This window comes from Brachycentrus maculatus, unplaced genomic scaffold (genome assembly GCF_059751285.1).
Source record: "Brachycentrus maculatus isolate JH-2025_06_01 unplaced genomic scaffold, ASM5975128v1 h1tg000261l, whole genome shotgun sequence".
Classification (NCBI taxonomy): domain Eukaryota; kingdom Metazoa; phylum Arthropoda; class Insecta; order Trichoptera; family Brachycentridae; genus Brachycentrus; species Brachycentrus maculatus.
In genome coordinates, this window is record NW_028281012.1 from 3,272,038 (window position 1) to 3,285,296 (window position 13,259).

Below are 13,259 nucleotides of genomic sequence, written 5' to 3' on the forward strand. Positions count from 1 at the left end.
ATATATAATTTATACCCGTCACTATACGATTTCAGTGATCACCCTTCCCTCTTGGACGACCAGTTTTCACTGTATGGACCAAGAACTGCCTCAAGAGCCCCACCGTATGATGGACCTAGGTAGGTTGATTTTTGCTTATTTAGAATATTTTTATTTTTAAAAAATATTTATAACTATGCGAGCCTAAAAATGCTGTGTTAAATATTGTGCGAAATTTGAAAATAATGATTTATCCCTAATAATAAAATTATAATATCTCGATTTGTGAAATTTAAAATTAGCCTGAGTTGAATTCCACTCTGCTGCCTTTATTTTGTATTTTCAATCGCAGTGTCTTTAAAGCCACTTGAAAAGAAAAATTTTAACGTATATTTATAAATAAGAGCTCAAAAATGTGACTGTTATTCGCGCTGAATTTATCATTGACTAAATGAAAAAAAAAGATGAATAAAAATGTTTAGATAGTATATCGGTTTAGCAATTTTTATAGGAAATTGGTTACTGTGTTCAAAATAAGCTATGAATATTTAATCTGAATCATCTTCATCAAATTATTTGGCGCAACACCGCTCTATAATAATGTAATTTTCTCAGCTTTATTGGTTTTCTTATATAAAGCCCTGTTTGTAGGGTAAAGAATGGAAAAAAAAAATTGTAAACCTCCCTCCAAAGTTTTCTAATCTCCTTTTTTTTAATAATCCCCGCAGCTTATTTGTTATTGAAATCAATTTAAAAAAAGCACTAGCTTAAAATAAAATATCTTGCATAAGAATGTTGGAAACAGTGTCATTATGAGCGTTACTTTTTGCAAATTCTTAATATTTTAATGCGATTTCAGAAGGTTTAATAGCAAACATAACAGGAGTGGATTGGTATGGATATTATTTGAAATGAATATATGTTTCTGAAATTAATAGAATTGAAGTTAAAATTATAAATCCTTGGTTGCATTAGATAAGTACTTGTAACTATTTCCCATATTTTCCCTCTGTTTTTGCATATTTCAATATATTTCAATCCACTCCTTTTTTAATTGGATTCTTGTATTTTTCTAATTGTATTTGTACCCAAAAGGCATATCAATGGATGTATTAAATAAACATGTTTAAGAGAGTAAATTGCAATTCTATGTTCATTCTTCCAATGTACTTCTAAGGGTGGTGACTGACCGGAGCCATTTTGTCGTAACGTAACACGTTACGATGCGAGCATTCAGGCTGTCAGTACAGCGAGCTGAGTGCTCCATCCATAGTTTCAGATGCACGCTTATGCTCGCCGCGACCGATATTACAACGTTACGTTACGACGAAAAGCTCCGGTCAGTCACTACCCTAAGGGTTTTGTTTTTTCATCAGTAAACATTATTTTTATTTGTGGTAAAAAGAAATTTGGTTATTCTTTATAGGTTTTAACAATCAACTCAACTCATCACATGTTTCTGTATGCGTTTTGGGTATAGATATTATTTGTAATCTATTATTTTTTCAAGTTTAGCATGTTGCAAACAACACTTCTTGTTTATGTAAAGCGTATGTAAATTTAATCTGCACTTTTCGATACTACACCAAATTGTGAACATCTGAGAAAAAGAAAAAGAGAGAATGTTTTTGGCAATAGAAATTTAGGACATTTTTCCCTAAAAATATGTTTTGTTTGGTAAGGCATCGAAGAGTGTCAGTGAAAATTTACATTCTTATACATTTTTTCTTATCAAAAGAAAACCAATTTGGTCTTTGAGACTCCGTGTACTGTCGCGTGAGTAATGAAAAAGCATTTGTAATTTGGTGTAATGTTGATAATTGCAGATTAAATGCGCACAGCGAAGATGTTCAGCAGCGAATGCGTGTCGAACATATGGAGCGACAGCTTGCCAATCTCACGGGGTTGGTTCAGAAGGCTTTACAAACTCCGGCTACTGCACAGCCCCCCCGTGACTTCGCTCCGGTTACTTCTCACTTCAGGACAAACCAAGGTTAATAATCATCTTCCTCTAATTAAGCATAATTATTTGTAGGAACAAATTGATTAATCTGAGCCAGTCAGGGAAACAGCACTCTTCTCCTTCTCCATCGGTGCATATATAGATATGCAATTAAAATTTACAAACTAGTAATAACGCTTTAATACATTGTTTAATTTAACCGAGTAATCATATTTACAGCTGAAAGAAAAATAAGATATTTGAATCAACGCTCCATGACTTTTTAAATCAGATATCATTCAACCAGATAACCTGTAATACCTCTATTTTAGAGCAGGTAAGAGAAAAAAGGTGCAGATGAAAAACATAAGAAAAAAACATTTTCTAAATTGACGCGAGAATCGAACCCGCAATGCCAGTTGACAGTTGAGAGTCTACACAAATATACCATGACATTTTCTTACAAAATTGAGTGCTATTGAAAACCATCAAGCTTACAGTTTTCTAGCATGGGTTTAATATTAATAGTAGTTCATACATATCTAGTAAATTGAGTGCTATTGAAAACCATCAAGCTTACAGTTTTCTAGCATGGGTTTAATATTAATAGTAGTTCATACATATCTAGTAAATTGAACTGGCTTAAATTGACGCGAGAATCGAACCCGCAATGCCAGTTGACAGTTGAGAGTCTACACAAATATACCATGACATTTTCTTACAAAATTGAGTGCTATTGAAAACCATCAAGCTTACAGTTTTCTAGCATGGGTTTAATATTAATAGTAGTTCATACATATCTAGTAAATTGAGTGCTATTGAAAACCATCAAGCTTACAGTTTTCTAGCATGGGTTTAATATTAATAGTAGTTCATACATATCTAGTAAATTGAACTGGCTTAAATTGACGCGAGAATCGAACCCGCAATGCCAGTTGACAGTTGAGAGTCTACACAAATATACCATGACATTTTCTTACAAAATTGAGTGCTATTGAAAACCATCAAGCTTACAGTTTTCTAGCATGGGTTTAATATTAATAGTAGTTCATACATATCTAGTAAATTGAACTGGCTTAAATTGACGCGAGAATCGAACCCGCAATGCCAGTTGACAGTTGAGAGTCTACACAAATATACCATGACATTTTCTTACAAAATTGAGTGCTATTGAAAACCATCAAGCTTACAGTTTTCTAGCATGGGTTTAATATTAATAGTAGTTCATACATATCTAGTAAATTGAGAGCTATTGAAAACCATCAAGCTTACAGTTTTCTAGCATGGGTTTAATATTAATAGTAGTTCATACATATCTAGTAAATTGAACTGGCTTAAATTGACGCGAGAATCGAACCCGCAATGCCAGTTGACAGTTGAGAGTCTACACAAATATACCATGACATTTTCTTACAAAATTGAGTGCTATTGAAAACCATCAAGCTTACAGTTTTCTAGCATGGGTTTAATATTAATAGTAGTTCATACATATCTAGTAAATTGAACTGGCTTAAATTGACGCGAGAATCGAACCCGCAATGCCAGTTGACAGTTGAGAGTCTACACAAATATACCATGACATTTTCTTACAAAATTGAGTGCTATTGAAAACCATCAAGCTTACAGTTTTCTAGCATGGGTTTAATATTAATAGTAGTTCATACATATCTAGTAAATTGAGTGCTATTGAAAACCATCAAGCTTACAGTTTTCTAGCATGGGTTTAATATTAATAGTAGTTCATACATATCTAGTAAATTGAACTGGCTTAAATTGACGCGAGAATCGAACCCGCAATGCCAGTTGACAGTTGAGAGTCTACACAAATATACCATGACATTTTCTTACAAAATTGAGTGCTATTGAAAACCATCAAGCTTACAGTTTTCTAGCATGGGTTTAATATTAATAGTAGTTCATACATATCTAGTAAATTGAGTGCTATTGAAAACCATCAAGCTTACAGTTTTCTAGCATGGGTTTAATATTAATAGTAGTTCATACATATCTAGTAAACTGAACTGGCTTAAAAAGGTTGTAGAAAGAAAGGTTATCATAAATTAATCATTAAAAGTTTTTATTTTTCAGCAGCAATAATTTATTCATGAAAAAAAAAACAATTTTATGTCTACGACATGTACAGTGCTTCTATATTATGATTAAGATTCCATGTTCTTTTAATATATTTTAAAACAGCCCCGACTTTATCCTTACTTTAAAAATAGTAGTTACATGTTTAAAATGTAAGAATAATGTGTATGTGCGATGCTCATTGTTAGTTTAAAAAGTAGGTACATGTTCAAAATGTGAAAGGATTATTTGAGAAGTAGGTATTAATGTTTCCATAATTTACCTTCATATGGTTAAGGGCTCTGTGGGAGGTTTCACGCTGTCAAGCTATCTTTTGTAACTGTTTTTTCCTTCTAAATTAACTTGTGACGAGTGATCATAGATTATAAATAATTGTCAGAATTCTGGATGATGAGTATATGTAGTTTTTAATTAATTAATATATATATCTCAAAGTTGTACCAATGTATATTATATCACACAAACGTTTCAACCACTATAACAGTGGCCTTCTTGAGGGTATTGTGACTCAGAAACTGTGTAACATATACATAACTGAAGATTTGAAGAAGAAAAAAACACTTATTCATATAGGACCACATTTTTTATTTTCTTAATGTAAACATGACTAATTTCGAGAACTACAGATGGTCTCATCTAGAACATCTATACATTAGTAATCAGAATAAACAAGTTTTATTTTTGCATTTAAATTATTATATTATGTGACAAAGTTAATAAATAAAGTAAGTTGTCATTCTGTTGACATTATTTCACAAATACCTTTTGTTATTTCTTTAATGGCTTTTTACACTTTGGTTTTATAAGTTTTATGACTCTTCTTCACAGATTATTACTTGAACTGACTAAAACAGCATATATATAGCCCTGCTCTTTTGTTAATCACTACCCCCGTTCCCAAAACCGATTTATGAATTAAGTTATTAATTCTATGATCTGTCGTCCAAGTTTAAACATTTTAAAAATTGACATTTTTAGGGCAGAATAAGCTTGATTGTTTGCATTAAGGAAATTAAATTACCTATTAAAATGTTGTAATATATTCATCTTTAAAGGTTTTCTTTAGCTTCAGTAAATCTTTTTGAAGCACAGTTTTTTATTGCATATCACGAAAATGTTTAACCATTTAACTGAATCTTATGGTATGCTTTAATATTCCAAAAGAAATGTTTCAAATTATTCTTTCCTATCTGCGCTGAATGCAACTAAAATTGCAGGTGTTTATAATCTTTGAGATAATTTTTCACCTGTTTGTTAAATCTAGGTAAGTCACTATTTCTCTCAAAAGACAACTCTTCTTATATGTATATATTCATGAACTATTATGCAATGAGTACACATTACTTAGTAAATAAAATTCTCTAATTCAGGGCCAGTGGGTGTGCTAAAAACATCTTCCAGCACCACTTCCTTAGTAGGTTTGTACATATTATGAAACTCGCTATTGCATTGCGCATATTAATTACTACATACCATAACCTCGACCCTCCAATCAATACTTTTACAGGAATCAGAGTTTTCAAAATATCCTTAACACCAAGTATTTCTTCCAAATGATAAAAAAAACATCCCAGCAACTTATTGTACATACCCTTAACAATACACACTTCAGTCATCAAATACATTCTATCATTATGTGGTGAATGTGACCGTAATCCATAAAGTTTCTAATTTCATCTGAATTTATGAATAACATTTTTTTTTAAAATCAAGTGTAATTTATCTATACCAAAAACACGCTTTGTTGTGTTCCATACATATGCAGGAATAAAGTGATTTGTCTTTTGGGAATAGATCAATTCTATTTCATGATAAAATAATGATGTTTTTACTCTTTTCTAACCTTTTGTAACCCAGATGGAGTTAGACGATATGCTTTAATAAAAAAACTTCATATAAATTACACAGGTCGATATTTTTGTCCCAAAGTCTTAAATTTGAGTATTATGTAACATGTTTACTATCATCAAAAGTTTTATAATGAAACAATTAAAATTTGGTGATATTTTTTACGTACTTTGAGATTTTAAATATTAATACGAAACTAATTTAACGGTAATTTAACTAATTTAAAAGTAAAATACCCGCTGTTGGGATCATGAAATGTATAATTGTTAAAAGCATTAAAAAAAAATATGGGACATTTGAAAAAAGTTTGCCTCCTGCTGAAAAATTCATACTTGATGGAATAAAAGTTAATGGTTTCAAAATTATCAGAGAATAATTTAACAAACTCCGTATACAGGCATCCCAGTTTTGTTGACCTTTGTTATTTATATAGACATATAACGAAGAAATTATAAATCAATCAAGTATTTCAAATATTTAATTAAAATATAATTAACAGTGGTCCATTTAAAAAAACAAAAATACGTTATTTCTAAAATTTTAATTTGTATATAAATTTCATCATATGATTTTATAAAATATCCAAATAGGACATATATTTAAAGACGATTGGTTTTAATATTTTCTTTGGTTATGTACAATACACTAAATAATTCCTATAATTTATATTTGAATAACAAAAATGCCATAATTTTACACAACTAAGTTCTAAGACTACTTTTAATTTTATTTCGTTCTAATGATTCAGCTTCTATAAGTTTATCTTCTAAGCTTTTAAAAACATCTTATTTGACGCTTAATTATATAAAATATGGATTTTTTTATTGACAAAAAATAATATATGGATATTTTATTTGCCAACTAAATAAATAAAATATGTATGCCGAAATATCATAAATATATATAAAAGACAATCTTTATAGATCTTATATTTGTTAATTTTCTGTTTAAACTATTGACTGTATAGTTCATCAAATATTTTTTTTTCAATAAGTTGGTAAAGCAATATTGATTAAAAAGTAATCATTTTTAATTTTAATGAAAATTATATGCATTAACTGACTCGCACTGACTTAACTATTGGGAAAATAGCATAGAGTGTGTGATGCCAATTCATTTAATATTCAAATGGCTCACTAAATATTGTGTATAGTTATTTCAGATATATTGTTTTACACGCAGTCTGTTGTTTAAACTAAAGTAAAAATTTAAGAACATATTTGTGTGAAATGATGGTTTTATGCTCCTTAAAATAAATTTTTTGATTTCTTGAAAAGTTCCTCCTTTTGATAAAATCTTCTTTTCATGAATTATTGAAGAAAACTTGAGATGGGTGTATCCCAATTATGTAAACCAACATTTTATATATTTTTACAAAGGACAATTCACCAAGTATTTTTGAAAAACACACGCACACACGTACACACGCACACACACACACACGCACACACACACACACACACACACACATTCACACACACACACATTCACACACACACACACACACACACACACACACACACACACACACACAGGAATATAAATTTATATTATTGTTACTTATAGACAGCGATATCTTCACTTGTGAGTTTAATTCCTTCCAAGACTAGGATCATAGCTCAAATTACTTGTTCATCAAAAAAAAACTTTCCATGAAAATTTATTGGATGCCATTATCTGTGACAGCTCTAAAAAGACCAAATTTTATTGAAACAAGTTGATTAAATAAAAAAAAAACATGTATTGTTAAATAACAAATGTATACTGTATACAAACATTTGCCTGTTTGCTTGAAGCGCAGGACTGATAACCTCACCGTCATTTAATTACCAATTAACTTAACAATGCGTCAATCTGATGCGGTACTCTACATACCATCGGGTGCAGATAAGGGTCTGAAGAAGACTACATACATACGCTCCTTGTTGAGCATCGGGTGCAGATAAGGGTCTGAAGAAGACTACATACATACGCTCCTTGTTGAGCATTTTCATCATCTACCGCCAAACCCATGCACTCCTGACACAATCCACAGCCATCTCGGGTTCCATACTCCTTTGGACACAAGTGATGCTTGAGCTTTCCCTAACCTCAAAGCAATAAATGAAATCAGAAATCGCCTACTGATCGATATACTGCTGAAGATAGAAAACCTGAACTACGATCTCACTCGTAACTTGAATTTTGGCTTTCAACTCAAACATAACAATGAACCTAAAACCATAATCAACAGTGGTGACTTGTATCTTGAAAAACTTGAAAGTTACGATTGTGTCACTGTATTTAATACTCATATATAAATATATGAATACTTTAGTATGTTGCATAGGTAATCAGTAGTCCGCCTCCATAGTGTAGTGGTTAGCACGTATGTTTATCATGCATGAGGTCCCGCGATCAATTTTTATTGAGGTTATTACATGTTTTTACAAGAGTTATGTTTAGAAAGTTCCACCTCGGGAACCCTCATACATATTAAAAGTAGGTGACTTGTCCAACTTAGCACAAGTTTATGAGTACGGGTATGCAACCCAGAGTGCTCTAGCCATTGCTGCTATTATTCTTTTTGTTTAAATAATGTCCTTCACCCTAAGCTCCTTCACTTAAGTTATCTGCATCCTATCAAATGAATTCCACTCCTAGATCCAAGAATCGCAGACCTGATGGCCTTGCCTTTTTGAAATTAAAGATCAAGTTTAGGCCTCAAAAATCCTAGCCCTTTCCTATGGACCATGCAAAAATACTTAATTTTTCACTCGATGCTAGTACTTAAAGAGTGCGAATAATAATCTTGCCTTCATACAATCAAAAAAATTCTGCTCTGGTACAAAAACCATATGCACTGTAGAATGCGGACTAAAGTCAGGGAAGAAAAAAGAATCAAAGTATATACTGACATCTTATATTTTGGGTTCTACTACTGTGAGTATACATTGAAAATAAATTAAATATAACATTTAAAGGGTTATGATATTTTGGTAATAATATTTTTTCTAAAATGTTGGTTAAGATAATTTGGTTATATACTATCAAAAATTAAGTAATTTGACAAAATAAAAAAATATGAGAAGCAAAATTGTAACAAGTTTTCTTAATTTCATGTCTTCAATTACTTAAAATCTCAAAGTGACGAAATTTATATTTAATTTTATTTGTTATACCATTACATAGATATTAGACTGGTTATCAAATATCTCTAATTCAGTAGGTATTAAATACATGATCCTCCCACCCAGAAACCCAGTTGTTGATACCTATATGTTGACACATGTTGTTTTATTTCCCTTGAATGTTTTCCTACAGCTTCATGCTTTTGTGTTAAAATGGTTGTACGGGCTTTTGATTTTAAATATGTTTAAAAAATGTACAAACTTTATTTTGATTTTAAACACACTTCAATGTGATATTTTTGGTGTTGTTTGGCTTGAATATATATGTATGTATATATATATATAAATATATATATATATATATATATATATATATATATATATATATATATATATATATATATATATATATATATATATATATATATAAATATATATATATATATATATATATATATATATATATATATATATATATATATATATATATATATATATATATATATATATTATATATATATATATATATAATATATATATATATATATATATATATATATATATATATATATATATATATATATATATATATATATATATATATATATATATATATATATATATATATATATATATATATATATATATATATATATATATATATATATATATATATATATATATATATATATATATATATATATATATATATATATATATATATATATATATATATATATATATATATATATATATATATATATATATATATATATATATATATATATATATATATATATATATATATATATATATATATATATATATATATATATATATATATATATATATATATATATATATATATATATATATATATATATATATATATATATATATATATATATATATATATATATATATATATATATATATATATATATATATATATATATATATATATATATATATATATATATATTATATGTATACATGTTTAAATGTTTTGTCTTGGTTTAGTTAGCTGCTATGGATTAAAATTATAATATTACCAAATCAGACTACAAATGATCATTGTGTTCACACAATTGTTATTGGTTTTGTTATTTTATGTTTATTTTGTTTTAAGTTTTGATATTGAGTGCATTTTGCAATGTAATCATAAGTAGAATTATTGGCTTTATACAAATTAATGTCCATGCTTCAGTTGTTAACATTTTTGAAAGCTAAATTTTATTGAAAAATATTTACTCGTGCTTAGAATCTGTGGATCCATTCCTACGTACTGAGAGACCTCCAAAATTAGGCAAAGGTCGATATCGTAAGTGCCCTTTACCTATTATTACCTATTACTCTTACTTGTTCCAATGTACTCTGTAACTCCGTGCTTACTCTTTGTGCTTTACAATTTAGACATTGATGCTTCATGTAAAAATGAGAAATACCTTAAACCAATTGGCATGTAAAACAAAGCTTTTTCAAAATTATTTCCTCTACTATTTATTTCCTGTAAAATTTAATTATTGAACATGATAAAAAGTATATTCTAAATTAAACTTCCGATCTAGTGACACTAATACAAAACCTAATAAAACAACTGTATTAAAAATGTTAACAGTTCAATCTTTATTTTGTGAATGTAACCATCTTCATCTTTTACATATGGAATGAATTTTTTTAAAATCTGGTATGGCATTTTTCTAAAATATATGCTAATTATTTTTGAGACAAAAAAATTAATGATAAATATATTGGTTTGCTTTTATTTTATATTTAATCAGTATATATATTGCGAGTGATTTAAAAAAAAGTGTCGTAAGTCAAATATTTTTGGGAGACCAGGCACTAAAATTATGACTTGTGTGGTTGTAGTTTAAGAATAATTTTTTTAGCGATGTAGGCAATCTAGATTTTTCAAATGAAGACTTTTGAATTTTTATAATAAAATGTGAAGTGACTAAATTATTCTAATTTTTTGAAAAAAAGACTGAAAAATGTGTGAACTTTGTTTATGGATCATAGAATTTGTTTTGTGATTTCTATCAGGAAAAAAATTTAATTGGCTAAATACAATGTTGTTTTTGTAATCTTTTTTCCTCCAATGTTAAATGTATTTTATTTGTATGTTAAGATAAGAGATCATCTTTTTCAGATTAAATCATTATTGGTAATTATTCCATGAATATAAAAAAAAAATTCATAAAAATTTTAGATGCCACACCTATAGTGTTTCAATTTTATTATTTCTGCATGATCGTTCCTACAAAATATTGTTATTTTAGCATCAGCTATAGTACATTATATACATATACCAAACATATGTATATAGGTACATATATTTACAGTTGGATAAAAAAAATCATCACGCATAATTGGTAATTATTCAATGTTTGTATTTTTTTATTTTATTGGTTAACATATCAATGAAAACTTTCCTTTTTCATAAAAACAGCTTTTTGACTGTATATATAAGTTGCCATTTTATACCAACTCGTCCAGCACTAGAACATCGGTGGTAAAATTAAAAGATTATGATTTTATTCTCGCATCAATTGAAAAGTTCTTAAATTCATAACTTTTAGGAATATCATTAAACATCATTTAGCTAAATAATAAATTAAAATGAATATGATATAATCCAAGGGTACAGGATATGAAACAAGAGTAATCTAGAAACGTTACATTGATAGAATGGTAGGAGAGTTACTGAATTGCAGGTACCCATGATTTTGATGTGATCTAGAGACGGTGATTAACATAATAATTTACTTGAGTTATAAACTTCAACTAAATTTTAAAAGATAATATTTCTCTCTCCTGATCTTCCAAGGTCCAGTTCTGATGTCGTCTACCTATATAGATGAACTAACTCCATTTTCTCTAACAGGCAGGTTTCCTTTGCTGGATTCCATTTATCAAATCACGTGAAAATAGTGACATTGGTGTGCTATTAAAAAACAACTCGGCGTATATTTAGAATAATTCACAAATATTTTTTCTTTTTAATAAGCAATTCAGCTATGTGTGATGATTTTTGTTTTTGTCCAGAGCTGTATATACTCACACATATCATGAGCATGAGTTGTGGTTGTTATTTTTATCTTCATTTTGTATTTATTTCATATGTATATGTGTAATGTGAATGTTCATACAGATGCATCCAATTCTTGTATAAAATCACTGTTAGACATTAGTTATAAGAAAAAGCTCTTTTTTAAAAAGTAAATTGAATTAATTTGCAAACACATATTTGAAATTTATGCAAAAATTACTGAATAACTATAAATCTATATATATATATATATACATATATATATATATATATATATATATATATATATATATATATATATATATATATATATATATATATATATATATAAATATATATATATATATATATGTATATATATATATATATATATATATATATATATATATATATATATATATATATATATATATATATATATATATATATATATATATATATATATATATATATATATATATATATATATATATATATATATATATATATATATATATATATATATATATATATATATATATATATATATATATATATATATATATATATATATATATATATATATATATATATATATATATATATATATATATATATATATATATATATATATATATATATATATATATATATATATATATATATATATATATATATATATATATATATATATATATATATATATATATATATATATATATATATATATATATGTATATATACATATAAAGAAACATTTAATGAAGAATATGTGTAACATAGTTTATACAGATTAAATTATTTAAATAAAAAATCAATGGTTTATTGAATTAGAAATTTAACATTACAAATTATCGAATAATAGTATTTGAGTTATTTTGTTTTATATGTGTAGTTTTCTGAAATTGTAAGAATACGAACATAGTACATTGTAAAATGAATGCTTGTTGTAAAGTGTTGGGAAGTTGGAATCAGTCGGATTCAAAACATTTTTTTACATATTGCTTTAAATAGTTCTATCTGCAATTGAAATAATATATTTAAAAAAGTTAATCCCATAAATTAGTCAGCGAGATTCAATAAACATTTATGTTTCTCAATTTATTTTGCATATGTATTTATTTTAAAGAAAGCGGTGTTTAACAAAATACACGGCATTCACAATTAATTTACGTAATAACTAAATCCTTTATTGGAGTAGTCCTGGTTTACTTTTAGTTTTTCTTACTCTTATAAAACTTATATTTTCTTAGAAATA

At 27.1% G+C, this 13,259-nt stretch overlaps 1 protein-coding gene across 20 annotated transcripts in view; it reads left to right on the forward strand.

Annotated features, from left to right (window-relative positions):
• Positions 1-13,259, forward strand: part of LOC148305848 (coiled-coil domain-containing protein AGAP005037) — a 252,666-nt gene that overhangs the window by 213,225 nt on the left and 26,182 nt on the right. For 13 of the 20 annotated variants that reach the window (XM_088266032.1, XM_088266033.1, XM_088266034.1 and 10 more), the window contains 4 exons: positions 36-119; positions 1,806-1,972; positions 5,383-5,430; positions 10,232-10,291. In XM_088266032.1, the coding sequence (XP_088122158.1) occupies positions 36-119; positions 1,806-1,972; positions 5,383-5,430; positions 10,232-10,291 (359 nt within the window). The remainder of the gene's footprint in view (positions 1-35; positions 120-1,805; positions 1,973-5,382; positions 5,431-10,231; positions 10,292-13,259) is intronic. The other 7 variants (XM_088266037.1, XM_088266048.1, XM_088266052.1 and 4 more) reach the window with 3 other exon arrangements.